At 40.7% G+C, this 17,509-nt stretch overlaps 3 protein-coding genes across 4 annotated transcripts in view; 2 read left to right on the forward strand and 1 right to left on the reverse strand.

Annotated features, from left to right (window-relative positions):
* Positions 1-6,685, reverse strand: part of vav3b (vav 3 guanine nucleotide exchange factor b) — a 71,882-nt gene extending 65,197 nt beyond the window's left edge. The window contains exons 1-2 of the mRNA XM_081375160.1: positions 6,049-6,685; positions 4,760-4,876 (exon numbers count right to left, since the gene is read on the reverse strand). Coding sequence (XP_081231286.1) covers positions 4,760-4,876; positions 6,049-6,252 — 321 coding nt within the window. The 5' untranslated portion in view covers positions 6,253-6,685. The remainder of the gene's footprint in view (positions 1-4,759; positions 4,877-6,048) is intronic.
* Positions 6,686-7,047: 362 nt separating this feature from the next.
* LOC308696087 (crystallin J1C-like) lies at positions 7,048-11,049 on the forward strand. Of its 2 annotated transcripts, none has more exons than XM_081374461.1 (11): positions 7,048-7,178; positions 7,526-7,655; positions 7,787-7,853; positions 8,123-8,299; positions 8,426-8,524; positions 9,140-9,232; positions 9,393-9,549; positions 9,744-9,859; positions 10,044-10,121; positions 10,283-10,422; positions 10,687-11,049. In XM_081374461.1, exons 3-11 carry the CDS (start codon positions 7,787-7,789, stop codon positions 10,786-10,788), a joined length of 1,029 nt encoding a protein of 342 aa, XP_081230587.1. In that variant the 5' UTR covers positions 7,048-7,178; positions 7,526-7,655; the 3' UTR covers positions 10,789-11,049. The 2 variants fall into 2 exon arrangements, with proteins under 2 accessions (XP_081230587.1, XP_081230586.1); XM_081374460.1 differs by having other exon boundaries at positions 7,063-7,178; positions 7,463-7,655.
* A 571-nt stretch (positions 11,050-11,620) lies between these two features.
* LOC308695811 (crystallin J1C-like) lies at positions 11,621-17,312 on the forward strand. Its single transcript, XM_081374032.1, has 10 exons — positions 11,621-11,746; positions 11,876-11,942; positions 12,214-12,390; positions 12,517-12,615; positions 15,265-15,357; positions 15,518-15,674; positions 15,866-15,981; positions 16,166-16,243; positions 16,405-16,544; positions 16,809-17,312. Exons 2-10 carry the CDS (start codon positions 11,876-11,878, stop codon positions 16,908-16,910), a joined length of 1,029 nt encoding a protein of 342 aa, XP_081230158.1. The 5' UTR covers positions 11,621-11,746; the 3' UTR covers positions 16,911-17,312.
* The last annotated feature ends 197 nt before the right edge of the window (positions 17,313-17,509 follow it).

The raw sequence follows: 17,509 nt of genomic DNA on the forward strand, positions 1-17,509 counted from the left end.
GGCGCTGCTTAGAGTCTGGGGGTCGAGACGGCCGCTGTGCGGAGCTGCGTGCAGGAGGCTGGCTAGAGCGGCCTGCAGCGGAGCTCGAGCGGCGGGGCAGGAAGAGGTTCATGGCCTGTGACGCTTTCTGTACCTCAGAAAAACGGTCCACGAGGCCGCTCACTGCCGGGCCGAAGAGACCAGTAGGCGAGAGCGGGGCGTTCAGGAAGACGGATCGCTCTTGTTCCCCCATATCGGCGAGAGTTAACCAAAGGTGGCGCTCGATGACGGTCAGCGAAGCCATGGATCGTCCGATCGCTTGGGCTGCTGTCTTGGTCGTGCGAAGGGAAAGGTCCGTCGCACTGCGCAGGTTGGTTAGGGCCGATCTGTCCAGTTCTCCCTCGTCAAGCTGGCGGAGGAGGTCCGCCTGGAGAACTTGAAGGACCGCCATAGTGTGCAGGGCTGAGGCGGCTTGCCCAGCGGCGGAGAAAGCGCGGCTGGCGAACGCCGAAGTAGTCCTGCAGGCTTTGGACGGGAGGGCAACCTTTGAGCGCCATCTCGCGGATGGGGGGCAAAGATGCGCTGCAACCGCCTGTTCGACCGGTGGAATCCGGTCATACCCCTTCTCCGTAGCTCCGTCCACGCGGGAGAGAGTCGATGAGGCCGGAGAGCGGAGTCTGGCCGAAACTGGAGCGTTCCAGGATTTAGAAAGCTCGTCGTGGAGCTCAGGCAGAAACGGCGCCGGTCTAGACGCTGGAGCCTGGCGACCGGTGGTCAGGAAGCATCCATCAAGCCTGTTAGGCGGGGGTACCTCCGGTGCAGACCACTCGAGGCCCAAACGCTCGACCGCCATAGTGAGGAGGTGGAGAAGCTCGGCCTCCACTCCGGCGGGAGCCCTGCTGGAAGCTCTGGTGGAGGAGGTGGATCGGGCGGAGCCGGACCACGCCTCGCTGTCCGACGCTAACAAGGAGCATGTGTCCAGCCGATCGTTGTCGTCCGCTTCATCCGCTGTGTCGACGGCATCGAGGGCGAGAGCCGTCGGCTGCGCGTCGGGGAGCGGGGGCGGAGAGGGAGAGAGCGAGGCTCGCGGGAGAGGCTCCGGCGAGGCCTTGGCTCGTGTCTCAGGCTCCGGTGGGCGTTGTGAGCGGCGTTTTTTCTTACGCGGCCCAGCAACGGCAGGAGCGGCGTCTGAAAAGAGGGCGAGTCGAGCCCGCAGGGTCGACATCTGCAGCTCTTCACAGCATTCGCAGCCGCCCGAGGAAAACGCGACGGCTGCATGATCCCGTCCCAGGCAGAGAGCGCAGAGAAGATGGCGGTCTCCGTCGCTGAGCGGTGAGCGGCATGAGCCGCACGTGGTGCGAGGCATTTGAAACAACGCCTCGTGCTCTTTTAGAGTGCTGCGGAGAAAAGCAATACACACAAAGAGCTTAACACGGAAGGATATGTATCGCCGGATAGCTGAGCTGGCACGGCAGGCTGAAGGCGGCGAAGAGATCGTCCGGCTTCCTCAGGCTGTCCTAAGCTGGCTCGTTAGCTTGATCCAAGAAGGCCACGGCGACGGTTTCCTCTCAGAGACCAGCGATGCGAGTGCTTCGCTGAAAAGACAGAAATCAGAGAATATAGCCTACGAGCCTTCCTTATATACGCTCTGACGCCGCCCATTCTGGCGGGCTATGACGCGCAAGGTCGTGCGCGCCCTCATTGGGCGTTACGTCACGCCAGGCTCACTGGTAGGCTTAAGCAGTTGCCGCGCGGCAGCCAATGAGCGCGCAGTATGCCGCTCTAGCTCAGCTGCCTGCAGCCGCACTGCGTTGACAATATATGAAATTAAGGATAATTTTTGGTTTCAGTATCTCGAGAAAAGAAGGCTTTTCCCGCTGCGTAAGCAGAGCTTACGCAATACGAGAGAACCTCTCGTAAGAGAACACTTTAGCCACTCATGCTGCTTATTGGTTTTATAATAAAACTATATGAAAACTTAAATGAAACTATAGTTAACTATTGTAATTGAGTTGTATTTTATTTGATTTGAGTAATGTAGTGCATTATACTAACATTAGGCTGTATGCAGTTACTGGGCAAATTACAGTATGCAACTTGGCATATGTTTTTCAGCATTTTACAAAGGCTTTGAATGGCAGACCATCCAATCAGAGTTTGAACAATGTTTTATAAAGTTTCTTTAACTTAATACTAAAATAAGCACACAACTTCAACTCAGAGTGCTACAGTAAATCTAAGCTGCATTTCATGTCATTACTTCATAATTTCATTTAAAGAAGATTTAATGGATGTGGATGTACCATGCATACTTACAAGGCAAACTCATGTTAGTAGATTGCTGCAGGGCAAAGATTATTCAGAAGGATTAACTTAAACCTTGAGAACACAGAGAGACATATAAATGGGGCAAAACCCAGCAACTACAGTCTCAAAAAGTGAAATGTGAAGTGAACAATTCTTACAATGGAGCCACTGCTTCATTGTGACACACTAGTGTTGGGAAAGCAGCAAACGATACTCTGTGTGTGTGCGTGCGTGCGTGCATGCATGCGTGTGTGTGTGTGTGTGTGTGTGTGTGTGTGTGTGTGTGTGTGTGTGTGTGTGTGTGTGTGTGTGTGTTTAAAGCACAAACACAGAAAAAACGTGATATAGTGTAGTTTTCTATTTAAATATATTTCAAATTATAATTTATTCAAAGATGAATTTTCAGCAGTCATTACTACAGTCTCTATTGTCATATCATTCTTAGAAATCACTGTAATATATTGATTTGGTGCTTAAGAACCTTATAATCAATTTTAAAAACAGCTATGCTTCTTAACATTTTTGTGGAAACTGTCTGTGATAAAAAAAAAGAATCTTCAATGAATAGAAACGTTTGAAGTAAAAACCTTTTCTAACATTGTAAATGCCTTTACTGTCACTTTTGATCAAATTAATGCATCCTTGCTGAATAAAAGTATTAAATTCTTTTAAATAATGTTTTTGAGCGGTAGCGTAAATATATGAAAATAAAGAAATCACATTGCAAGATATAGTCACATTGCGCGAAATAAAGCCGAAATGATGAGAAACAAAGTCAAGAGATATCAATTACAAGAGATAACATTGCAGTTGGGAGATATAAAGTCGCCAACCTTAGCCAAAAGTAGCCGAATATATTGAAAAAGGAGAAAATGCATAGACATATTCAGGGCTATAGGGAGTACGACTACAAAAATAGTCCTGGAATATATGATGACGGGGAGTGACTATCCAAATAACCACCTCATTCAAAGTTTCATGCTACTGAAATAAGTATTTAAATTAGTAGCGACACTCTACTACGACACTCGTTTTGATCTACTTCAACATCAACTATACATCTGCTATTCACCATTCATCTTACATAACTGCACAAAACAACAGGTTCTCCAGAAACATTTTATGCTGAACAAATGACACTCCTCAGCTCCATTTAAATACACACATGCCCTTAGCTAGAAGCCTTTAAAAACTGGGGGTGTTTGCACTGCTTTTCTGTTCCCTGCATTAGTCAGTTCTTTCAGGAGTGCTCTCCCGACTGTAGTCCAGCCCTGCAGGGATGTGCTAATGCTTCTGCGTGGCTGCAGATGTGTCATACGAGTTCGGTCAAATAATAGCTGAACTCTTCTGTGAGAACGGCGCTGTCCCTCACAGCACAAAGGACACGCCACTTTATGTTTAACCCCACATGAGACCAGACCTTCAGCCACTGCGCTTGCTAGGAGAAATGCCAGGAGGAATCTACTGGAGTTGGTTACTCTTGTGGCTCAGGGAATTATTGTTCATTCTAAACATTCATGAAGAGGATGTACAACAGGTTGTATGGGAAATAAATGAGCTATTTATTACAGCTCACCTTCAGAGGCCAGACCACAACCACATCAACCAAGCATTTATAGTGTCCATGAATACAGGAAGACAGCTACATTTCCGGAGAAATATTAAACAGATTATGTTCATTTCATGGGAAAACGGAATGTAAAAAAGGACATGTTGGCTTAGAGATAGAAAACAATGTTCATAAAATGATAAAGATTATTCTTTGGCCATGGTTAAATATAATAATGCAGATCATAATGCTGCAGAAAGCTCTCGGATTTCATCAAAAATATCTTCATTTGTGTTCAGAAGATGAACGAAGGTCTTATGGGTTTGGAACGACATGAGGGCGAGTAATTAATGACAGAAATTTCATTTTTAGGGTGAAAAGATGACTCAATTTGTAAGACTGGTTTATGTAAATAGCCCCAGAACTGTATGTTATTCTCAGCTTCTCTGGTCAGCCGTATCACACTTCCCCCTCTATCAATACATACTGTCTGACCCATATTCAGCAAATAATGTTTGTTAATTATCTCATTAACACTAAGCATGAATTCACAGCTAACTGATTTTAAAATAAAATCAAAACAAATTACTTATGTTCATTATATAATGAATATATTATATATTAACACATTCATGTTTATTGTGTACATTATTATTATGGTGAATATATATATATATATATATATATATATATGTGTATATATATATGTATATATATATATATATATATATATATATATTTATATATATATATATATATATATATATATATATATATATATATATATATATATATATATATATATATATATATATATATATATTCACCATAACATTATATTATTGGTTACAACTGGCTACTTTATAAACTAACAATAGAAATTCTAGAAACATTTACAATTTTTTTAATTTTTTCTATTTTTACCTTTCCAAAATCACGGACATCGAAGAGATCGAAGGCATCAAACAATTCACTCTTCTTCATCCCAAATACTTCACAGCATGTAGACAGAAATGTGCGAATATTCTTCAGGCAGAGGAACTAAAAGAGCAAAAACAAGATTTCGTTAAGTTTTAAACGATTTTGTTTTTGCATATATATGGACAAGCAATTTCGGGATAACAATGAATTTCTGTGGAAATGTGGCCTTGTGAGAGACAGATTAGTGGACTCGTTAAGGCTTTTCCCTTCGGTAGATGAGGAAATGAGATTCTCAGCTAATTACAAACGGTCTCTATTGTCTAATAGGTGCAATTGACTATATTTCTGCTTCTGTGTTTTTCTTTCCAGTCAAAGATCACAATAGATAAGGTTGCTTTAAAATTCTCACTACTGTGAAGTGTCTGTGTCCATCATGACAGTTGAATTTAAATTCAATAGTTTTATTAGTTCACGTTCATTTATTTAAATTAATGTGAACTCATTTTTTTAGAGCACAAAAACCACACATATAAAAAAAAACACAACTACAGGAGTCAGATAAGTGACATGCACGCTGACTAATTCAAGGGATGTTGTTGAAAATGGCTCTTTTCCGTTGTCTGATGGAGACTGACTGTGTCTCGTCAATCCAGAAGGGTGGATTTGTGAGTCTAAAAACCAGTCACATCAAAGTTGGATTTTATCAGGTCACTGGAGTGAAACAGGGGCATCTGGGAATAGTCGTTTGGCCCTGGGCAGACTGCCTGAGACTTCTCAGCCCTAAACACTTACTTACACACAGCAGCGAATCAGACAGAACATTCATCTGGATGACTTTTGGGTCCCTACCAAAACACGCTGTACATTTAAAAATTGATGTTTCATTAGCTCAATGTTTACCCAGTTTGTTGAGAGCTTTGCAGACTGACTGAATGATGCAGTATACAAAGAGAGCTGTGTATATCTACCATTGGACCCTTTGTGAAGAGAAGTCTATTCTGCCACTGGCACTGGGGCCCCTTGTAGTAGGCTACTATATGGCACTGGCTAGTACTATAAAGGTTTAAATGAAAAACAAAAGTCAAAATATAGGCTAGGCCTATGTAGGTTAGAAACAAGTGTACTGAAAGAGCTATTTAATTCTCATATGTGTACTATAGGAGTCTTATGTGAGTCCAGTGTTAGTGTTTCCATAACTCCAATACATATACAACCAAGAATACAACGTTTATTACAGCAGTAGTTCATATAAGTAATAAAATTACAGTAGTCTGTCTATTGTTTGCGCTCACCTGTGACATCTGTGGTCTGACATTGATCTCTTTTAGGTTAATGGTGTCGGGTCTGAGATTGTTCAGGAGTTGGCACAGAAGCACCCCATCCCGTAGAGTTTGGGCCAAATCAAAAACCTGCGCCGAATCCGCCGTGACCCGATGATTCCGGGGCAAAACTTTACAGTTGATCAGCCACAAGCTGCATTGCCTCCAGTACTCCATAATGGGCGTATAAAATTAAAATCAACAACTGTGAAATAAATCTGACACCGTTAAATGAAGCTGAGATGATGTAGAAACACCCGAACAAGAGCAGCTCGCGCACCTTGCGTTATATTTGGCATCCGTGGTTTTCTTTTTTGAGCGTGCGCTCTTGGTTGCCCAAACTGAGACTTGTGCGCACTAATTTGGGTTTATCCGCGGTCAGCCAGGACTTTACATCCCCATCAGAGGAGTTACGAATTCTAGTATGGCAAAGTTTTTTTTATATATAATAATTGAGTCGTGCGGCGATGTCTTCCAGTGGAGAAGTCTGATCTTGTGAATATTAATGACACGTCGCTGACGATGCGTTGTAATCTTCCAATGGCGAAGGCTCGTCTCATGAATATTAAGAACCAAGTCTGTATCATAGTAGGATAATTTCGCCCCCCTTAGCCTATCAAACGAGCTTCCTTTTCCGTTAGTTTACTATCTGATGATGGGTTAAACTATAATAGGTCTTCAAAGTAAAACCTCTTGCAGATTTCTCTCTTTCCTCTTCTAAATATACTGACTTTAAAGGGGTTTGTATTACGCTGTATAACTATAAATAAATTATTTGTCCAACCTGTATGATTAATAAGGTCCAATATAAAAGAAAATCATTAAGAACAATACAAAGAGATACTTATTATTATTATTATTATTATTATTATTAGTAGTAGTAGTAGTAGTAGTCTGAGGGCTAGTTTATAAGGCAATCGTTTAGCTTTTTAATGGTGAAGTAGCCCTTTCACTGGGAATTTAGAACATTCCAGATGGATTAAACATGGCTTTAGAGAGCTGATCATTCATAATACAACGATGGAGAAGTTGATTTAGGAGCTAACTCACACAGATAGTGCAAACGTTCTCTTATACTTTTCCAGTAATGAAGATGGCCATGAGTGAGTATTCCAGTAAAATTTGTTTGCTTATTAATTCGTTTTTTTTTCGAACTTTTAGACAATTTTATGAAAGCGGTTTTATAGTGTGCCGTGGTTCATGAATGAATCGTCTAGTAGCAAATATCTAAATGAATTCGTTTTAAATAACATAATTAGTTATTTATTTAGTAATTTGTTATTTATTTGGTTAAATCATATAATGTCTATATATATATATATATATATATATATATATATATATTTTTTTTTTTTTTTTTTTTTTTTTTTTTTATGTACAAAAACAGTCCTCGTAGCACGTGCATGTGAGGCGTTGTGTTGACACGTGCTTAATTCCGTCCAATCAGCAGCACGGGATAGGCAGTTCCATAACACAACCTATTTTTCACTGTCTATGAACACAACACAAGCGCCTCCACATTAAATACATTGTACAACTTTCAAACTTCAGATCCCACTTGAAGAATATAGGATTTCAAGGTGAGAAACTCTTTCGTTTTAAACTGTATTAAACATTAGTACGAGTTTCAGTTGTGTACGTTTAATATATTCTAAGCTTAGGTGAGCATGATGCAGTTTCTCTAATGTTTCGTTTTATCTCGCTGTCACAGATGGCTCTTGCCCTGGCTGACAGGGCTATCGGAGCTATCGTTGCCTCAGCTGTGGCCGATGCTGCAGGTTTGACTTGCTTACGAATACTAGTAACAAAATATTATATATAACAACAGAGTCACGTTCTGTAATTTATCACAGTCCATGAATTGACATCATAGTGTTACAGTAAATGTAATTGTTTTTATAAACATTGAGTAAAACTGCTGAAGAACATGCACATGTATGACATTGCAATTTATGTAATCACACATGGTTCTTCTTGTCATTACTACAGTAATTAATTATAGAAGCAGCAGGTAATGTGTACCTATTTGTGGTCATATACCCTGCAGCACAACCGCTCCACTGGATCTATGACCTGCAGAAGCTGAGTGTGTTACTTTCTAAAAGTCCTCAGCCTGAGTTCCACCCTGAGTCTGCAAACCCGTTCTACAGGAGGAACACTGGACAGCAGAGCTGCTATGGAGATCAAGCTTTCGTGCTCCTGGATTCCCTGTCTGAGTGTGGAGGTGAAAAATGCTCAACAGAACAATTAGAACATGATACATTCCAGTCTGTTGCTACATGAAAGCTTGACTATGATACTATGTGTATCATCATGTTATTTTCCCATGTTGTTGTTCATGGGTTAACAGGTCTGAATGTGGAAGATTTGAAGCAGCGCACCTACAAGTTCTTTGGACCGGGATCTGAATATGACACACCAGTCAATGATCCTTACAGAGACAAAGGAGGTAGATTAAATCCATTGCACAAGGAAATTTTCCTTATTTCCTTTTTGATTAGTTATTCTTGAAATATTCCAAAGTATATTTGTTTTTCTGCATTACAACAGCTATTTTATTACAAACAATTCTAATAAGAAAGGTATATATATATATATATATATATATATATATATATATATATATATATATATATATATATATATATATATATATATATATATACACAGGGTGGGCCATTTAAATGGATACACCGTAATAACATGGGAATGGTTGGTGATATTAAAGTCCTGTTTGTGGCACATTAGTATATGTGAGGGGGCAAACTCCTCAAGATGGGTGGTGACCATGGTGGCCATTTAGAAGTCAGCCATCTTGGATACAACTTTTGTTTTTTTTTCAATAGGAAGAGGGCCATGTGACACATCAAATTTATTGGTAATGTCACAAGAAAAACAATGGTTCTTTCAATTTCATGTTTTAGTTTTAGTTAACAATGATAACCATGCCTGCATGTTTGTCTGTCATTTTGACTCATAACCCCAGACAGATGGTTAGGTTTGTTTTGTTTTCAAATTTGAGTTTTCTTGAATTATTCATGATTTTATCATTTTTTCTCTCAAGCTCCCAGGCCTCAACTACCTATTGAGGGACCCTGGAGACATGCAAGCCTTAAGAGCTTTATTAAAAATGTGGATGCAGGCAAGGAAGAGACAGGTATTGTCAGATAACCATCTTCCTAAATATTTTGTGTAGCCACATTATTGTTAATAAACACGATTAATTTAAATGTTTTTTAAACATATAATTATAAGAACATTCTATGTAAATTGGAAGGAGTTAAACAACAATACATTTTTATTGTGACACGTTTCAGGTTGTGAAACTGATAATCAAATAGATGGAGTGGCAAAGCTGGCTCCCATTGTAGCGTGCTATGCTGGAAAGCCAGAGATGTTGGAGAGGGTTGAGGAAGCCACCCGTGTCACACAAAACAACGACATATGTGTGGCGGTAACTCTCGCTGCTGCTAGGTTGGTAGTATATGATTGACGGCAACATGAGATCATGTGACACGTGTACATACAACTAGGTTATTTATTTCAGTTTCCAATATGATACTTAGATGGTGGCATATGACAGTTTAAATTGTGTGAGGAAATAGTGTATGAGCTGATCTCTTTAATATGATGGGAAATGCCAGTGTTAAAAGTTGCTCTTTCTTCAGGTTCTTGGAGCATTTCATCCTGAATGGTTCTGATCCCAAGGCCCTGGATGCAGTGCTAAAACAGCTCAATGACCCGAACAGAAAAAACCCTCAGGAGTTGGACAAAGCTATAGCTGGTATAAGCAGCTTGGTACTGTTATTTGTATTATGAGCTGGATTGTTCACAGATGAAGCCACGTATACTGTGTCACTTGTCTATTTAGCTGAGGCTAATGCATCATTTAACCCTGCGAATCATGTCATTCACTGTGTGTAGATACTAGATAATATAATCAATCTTATTTTTGTTTTCTAACTTAGGGCACATTCATCAAGTAAAGGACAATCTGAGCAAGAAACCCAAAGAGCTCATTCCCACTGTGTTTCCAAATACCTGAGGTTAGTTACATTCAGTTAACCTGCAGCTGATATTGTATTATTCTCTGAAGTCTATCATATGCACACTATACTGTAGGCCCATGTCTCTTTAGCTGAAGCATTCAGTTCTGTTGTTATTTTTGAGATTGATTGTTAGTCACGGGCTATGTCGCGTCCCTCAGGTTTGCCAGGTGCGTTCCAGGCAGCGCTGCATGGGGTTCTGACAGCCAGTGGCTATGAGCAGGCTGTCCGGGACGCCATGAGCTGCGGTGGATGCACCTGTAGCAGGAGCTCCTTCATTGGTGCCTGCATTGGAGCTCAGGTACTGCAGAAATATATCAATGACCTTGTGATCTGTTTGACCACATTGTTCTATCATAATACGAAGTAGTCTATATGTAATCAAGGTCAATTCTTATTGTGTTATTTGTTGTTGAACACTTATCTTTAACTGAGCAATCCATTCCAATCTTTCATCAGGAGATTATGTCATACATGCATGACAGAATGACTATGCAGTAACTTTGGCGCTTATGTAATGGCTCTCCATATCTAATTTCTGTGACACTTGTTTGTTTGTTTTCAGGTTGGTGTTGAAGGAATCCCAAGTTCCTGGAAAAGCAAGACTTTGCGATATAACACTTTGTTAGATCTTGCAAAGAAAGTTGTTAATCTCCAACAGCTTTAACTTTTTTAGTATGCAGAGTTAATACGTGGACAATAACTTGTATGAATATACAATCATACATGTTCTTATGATTTTTTTCTTTTGCCTAAAGATCATCTTCCATGGTTGTGATTTTGATGAGACAGTTCATGAAAGTTGTAGCTTAAAATAGTAAAAAGTTATAACTTGATACCTTTGTTTTATAACATCACAACAAGGCTTGCAGAAAATGGCATATATAAATTCTGTCATTTTGTGGTATTAAACTAATATTCAATTAAACACTTTGTATCTGGTTTGTTATTATTGCACAAAAAAGTCAAATAAATACTACTCATCTACTCATAGCGCCATCCAGTGGACATCATGCAAACTCACAGAACTCATGGGGAGAGAATAAATTGTTTTTATTTATCAGGGGGAAAACAACAATACTTTAAGTTTCCATTTTTTTTTTAAACGAAGCAAACAGTAATATTTGACATTTTGATGTTCATATCACCATATTTTATTTGGTTTATTTATTTGTAATTTCCTATTATTCCAGGTTTTGTTTAACAACCTAAAACACTGTATTTGTTTAAAAATATATAAATTTAAAATTTAATATATTTATTTTTACATTATACTTTATAGCAAATTAGTTTATGTTGTTTTTATTTATTTATTTCCTGTTATTCATAGCTATCTATAAATTAATGCATGATTTATCTATGCTTCACTTTGTTAGTTTGTCAAGCTAAAGGTGCCAAATATTAAGTTAACATTAATTTTCTCACTCTTTCGACGTAGCACCATCATAGACTGTAAAAAATAGCGTAGCACGTGCATGTGACGCGTTTTTTTGTCATGTGCTTAATTCCGTCCAATCAGCAGCACGGGTTATGCAGTTCCATAACACAACACAAGAGCTTCCACATAAAATTCATTGTGCAACTTTCAAACTTAAGATCCCGCTTGAAGAATATAGGATTTCAAGGTGAGAAACACTTTCGTTTTAAACTGTATTAAACATTAGTACGAGTTTCAGTTGTGTACGTATTCTAAGCTTAGGTGAGCAAAGCATGATACAGTTTCTCTAATGTTTCGTTTTATCTCGCTGTCACAGATGGCTCTTGCCCTGGCTGACAGGGCTATCGGAGCTATCGTTGCCTCAGCTGTGGCCGATGCTGCAGGTTTGACTTGCTTACGAATACTAGTAACAAAATATTATATATATAACAACAGAGTCACGTTCTGTAATTTATCACAGTCCATGAATTGACATCATAGTGTTACAGTAAATGTAATTGTTTTTATAAACATTGAGTAAAACTGCTGAAGAACATGCACATGTATGACATTGCAATTTATGTAATCACACATGGTTCTTCTTGTCATTACTACAGTAATTAATTATAGAAGCAGCAGGTAATGTGTACCTATTTGTGGTCATATACCCTGCAGCACAACCGCTCCACTGGATCTATGACCTGCAGAAGCTGAGTGTGTTACTTTCTAAAAGTCCTCAGCCTGAGTTCCACCCTGAGTCTGCAAACCCGTTCTACAGGAGGAACACTGGACAGCAGAGCTGCTATGGAGATCAAGCTTTCGTGCTCCTGGATTCCCTGTCTGAGTGTGGAGGTGAAAAATGCTCAACAGAACAATTAGAACATGATACATTCCAGTCTGTTGCTACATGAAAGCTTGACTATGATACTATGTGTATCATCATGTTATTTTCCCATGTTGTTGTTCATGGGTTAACAGGTCTGAATGTGGAAGATTTGAAGCAGCGCACCTACAAGTTCTTTGGACCGGGATCTGAATATGACACACCAGTCAATGATCCTTACAGAGACAAAGGAGGTAGATTAAATCCATTGCACACATTTTCATCTTATTTCCTTTTTATGAGTTATTCTTGAAATATTCCAAGGTATAGCCTATTTGTTTTTCTACATTACAACAGCTATTTTATTCATTCTAATAAGAAAGGTGTATATATATGAAGTGTGAATTGTGTTTCAGAACCGGTAAACCGCCCAGCACTACGTCATACGCTGTCGTTGGCCAATGAAATTGTCGTGTTTGCACACGTGCTTCAGACACTGGTCACGCAGGTTACAGTCCTGAGACGTTTTATTAGTTTTGTACTGATATTCAGGTTTAATTAATTTTTATTTCAGTTTTAGTTCAATTTTAGTGCTTCAACTTAAACTTATTTCAGCAGTGAGTTGCCTAAGTAACACTTCTAATTTTTTTTAGTTTAAGTTTTTCTAATATGCTTTTTTATTAATGTATTTTTTTTATTTCATCTTTCAATTTCATGTTTTAGTTTTAGTTAACAATGATATCCATACCTGCACGTTTGTCTGTCATTTTGACTCATAACCCCAGACAGATGGTTAGGTTTGTTTTGTTTTCAAATTTGAGTTCCCTTTCGAGGGGACTGTTGTATGAATTGTCTATTTGGTGTTGTTTGTCTTTATATTGCAAAGAAAAAGAGATGGCAAGCGAGCAGTTTCGTCAGTGTGCACCCCTGCCCTCACTATATTACGGGTGGGGACACACACGAGATGTGTGTTCACTCTTTGGGAGCGCAGCACACCCGGGCAGCCCTAGAGGGGGCTGCTTGCGGCCACTGTGAAGCACTTCCCATCAGAGTGCTGCGCTCCCGCTTGGCTATATTTGATGAAGTCGGCCAGACTCGCACTCCCCACGGTTCGGGTCGCCGGCTCAGATCGTGAGGCTCGCAGAGAGAGCTAGCAGACGCGACTGAGACTGCTTCGGCACTTTCTCGGTCCTCGTCTGATAGCTCAGATCCCCACCTTCCCTGTGCGGAAGCCCGCCTTGCGGCTTCTTCCGCTCGGGTCAAGGATCCCGTCCTGCAGCTGTCTGATTCTGAGGAATTAGACGTGCTCAGTGTCGGGGAAAGGGGATTTTAATGAACACCCACCACATATTGTGCCATCCCAATCTACACCTGTGAAATATGAGGAGCTTGTGGATGTTCTAGAGCTCCCCCTCAAAGAGCTTGGGACTATAAACGGTGCGCCCACCCGCAGCCTCCTGAGAAGGTGGATTTGAGAACCGTCCTTCAGGCCAGGAAGGCGGAGGGAAAGAGGTCCTAATTGCTATGGGACCTCTGAGGGCCGCTCCCCACAAGAGAGAGCAATCGAGGTCTCCTCTCTCGTCGGGCCCTCAGGAAACTGGTGTCAGTATCCCGCCGCCAATGGCGCTTCGGGACACATCAGTTTCCAGCGAACGCACGCTGTTCTGTCCACCCCACAGGCTTGTGGCCAGGCAACGTTTGCATCTGCACAACGAGAGTCGTTTTCGATTATTCTCTGCCGGTCCTCCACTTCGGGGTATCGTCAAGGGCTCTCACAAAACACTCGAAACCAGCCCCGAGGGTGAATTCCCCTGGTGAATTTTGCAGAGGCATGGCAACACAGAGAACCATATTCCTGGGAGTGGTGTGGGACTCAGTGACGATGCGGGCACAGTTGTCTTCTGCATGGATCGAGTCCATCCTGGCCATGGTGAACAGGATAAAACTAGGCCAAGCCATCACTGTGAAACATTTTCAAAGAGTGTTAGGGCTCATGGCAGCAGCGTCCACCGTGATACCTTTCGGCCTGCTGCACATGAGGGCCCTACAGTGGTGGTTGAAAACCAAGGGGTTTTCTCCAAGGGGAAATCCATTCCGCATGATAAGGGTTACGCGCAGATGCCTTCTTTCCCTATCAATGTGGAGGAGACCTTGGTTTCTGTCCCAAGGGCCTGTGTTGGGAGCGTCATGTCGCCAGAAAGCCGTTTTGACAGATGCATCCCTCACGGGCTGGGGCGCGGTCAGGGACGGCCGCTTTACAAGAGGTCTGTGTCAGGACCAGCATTCTTCCTGGCACATAAACTGTCTAGAGATGTTGACAGTCTTCCGGGCTCTGAGGAGCTTCCTCCCAGACCTCAAAGGTCACCACGTTCTTGTGAGAACAGACAACATGTCAGTGGTGGCCTATTTAAACCACCAAGGGGTTCTGAGATCACGCCATCGACATTGACACCTGGTGCAAGAGTGCTCTTGTCCTAGTTGTGCCTGAGACAGCTTCACACTGGGATAGGCAGGTGTTGTCGTGGCATAGTGGGTACTCGTTCCCCAAAGTGTCATATCGACGCAGTTTGAGTTCCCTCGAAAGGGAACGTCTCGGGTTACGACTGTAACCCTTGTTCCCTGAAAAACCTCCTCCTGTCTGGGAGGTACTTGCTTCATCGCGAAGCTAACGCTGTTGTAGTCCTTTTGTAGCTTCCAGGTGTGCCGTCACACTCTACGTCATCATGCAACACCAATAGGATTGGACTAGTTTCATTCATGCTTCAGACGCGTTACGCTGGGGGTGGTCCCCAAAGTGTCATATTGACGCAGTTCTTGTTCCCTTTCTCAGGGAACAAGGGTTACAGTCGTAACTTGAGACATTTTCTTGAATTATTCATTGTTTTATCATTTTTTCTCTCAAGCTCCCAGGCCTCAACTACCTATTGAGGGACCCTGGAGACAAGCAAGCCTTAAGAGCTTTATTAAAAATGTGGATGCAGGCAAGGAAGAGACAGGTATTGTCAGATAACCATCCTCCTAAATATTTTGTGTAGCCACATTATTGTTAATAAACACGATTCATTTAAATGTTTTTCAAACGTATAATTATAAGAACATTCTATGTAAATTGGAAGGAGTTAAACAACAATACATTTTTATTGTGACACGTTTCAGGTTGTGAAACTGATAATCAAATAGATGGAGTGGCAAAGCTGGCTCCCATTGTAGCGTGCTATGCTGGAAAGCCAGAGATGTTGGAGAGGGTTGAGGAAGCCACCCGTGTCACACAAAACAACGACATATGTGTGGCGGTAACTCTCGCTGCTGCTAGGTTGGTAGTATATGATTGACAACATGAGATCATGTGACACGTGTACATGCAACTAGGTTATTTATTTCAGTTTAAAATATGATACTTAGATGGTGGCATATGACAGTTTAAATTGTGTGAGGAAATAGTGTATGAGCTGATCTCTTTAATATGATGGGAAATGCCAGTGTTAAAAGTTGCTCTTTCTTCAGGTTCTTGGAGCATTTCATCCTGAATGGTTCTGATCCCAAGGCCCTGGATGCAGTGCTAAAACAGCTCAATGACCCGAACAGAAAAAACCCTCAGGAGTTGGACAAAGCTATAGCTGGTATAAGCAGCTTGGTACTGTTATTTGTATTATGAGCTGGATTGTTCACAGATGAAGCCACGTATACTGTGTCACTTGTCTATTTAGCTGAGGCTAATGCATCATTTAACCCTGTGAATCATGTCATTCACTGTGTGTAGATACTAGATAATATAATCAATCTTATTTTTGTTTTCTAACTTAGGGCACATTCATCAAGTAAAGGACAATCTGAGCAAGAAACCCAAAGAGCTCATTCCCACTGTGTTTCCAAATACCTGAGGTTAGTTACATTCAGTTAACCTGCAGCTGATATTGTATTATTCTCTGAAGTCTATCATATGCACACTATACTGTAGGCCCATGTCTCTTTAGCTGAAGCATTCAGTTCTGTTGTTATTTTTGAGATTGATTGTTAGTCACGGGCTATGTCGCGTCCCTCAGGTTTGCCAGGTGCGTTCCAGGCAGCGCTGCATGGGGTTCTGACAGCCAGTGGCTATGAGCAGGCTGTCCGGGACGCCATGAGCTGCGGTGGATGCACCTGTAGCAGGAGCTCCTTCATTGGTGCCTGCATTGGAGCTCAGGTACTGCAGAAATATATCAATGACCTTGTGATCTGTTTGACCACATTGTTCTATCATAATACGAAGTAGTCTATATGTAATCAAGGTCAATTCTTATTGTGTTATTTGTTGTTGAACACTTATCTTTAACTGAGCAATCCATTCCAATCTTTCATCAGGAGATTATGTCATACATGCATGACAGAATGACTATGCAGTAACTTTGGCGCTTATGTAATGGCTCTCCATATCTAATTTCTGTGACACTTGTTTGTTTGTTTTCAGGTTGGTGTTGAAGGAATCCCAAGTTCCTGGAAAAGCAAGACTTTGCGATATAACACTTTGTTAGATCTTGCAAAGAAAGTTGTTAATCTCCAACAGCTTTAACTTTTTAGTATGCAAAGTTAATACGTGGACAATAACTTGTATGAATATACAATCATACATGTTCTTATGATTTTTTACTTTTGCCTAAAGATCATCTTCCATGGTTGTGATTTTGATGAGACAGTTCATGAAAGTTGTAGCTTAAAATAGTAAAAAGTTATAACTTGATACATTTGTTTTATTACATCACAACAAGGCTTGCAGAAAATGGCATATATAAATGCCATTTTCTGTCATTTTGTGGCATTAAACTAATATTCAATTAAACACTTTGTATCTGGTTTGTTATTATTGCACTATATAAAGTCAAATAAATACTACTCATCTACTCATAGCGCCATCCAGTGGACATCATGCAAACTCACAGAACTCATGGGGAGAGAATAAATTGTTTTTATCAGGAAGAAGAAAAAAATAATACTTTAAATGGTTTCATTTTTTTAAACACGAAGCAAACGGTAATATTTTACATTTTGATGTTCATATCACCATCTTTTATTTGGTTTATTTATTTGTAATTTCCTATTATTCCGGGTTTTGTTTAACAACCTAAAACATTGTATTTTGATATTTATTTTTACATTATACTTTATAGCAAA

Source organism: Scardinius erythrophthalmus (assembly GCF_964197995.2).
Source record: "Scardinius erythrophthalmus genome assembly, chromosome: 9".
Lineage (NCBI taxonomy): Eukaryota > Metazoa > Chordata > Actinopteri > Cypriniformes > Leuciscidae > Scardinius > Scardinius erythrophthalmus.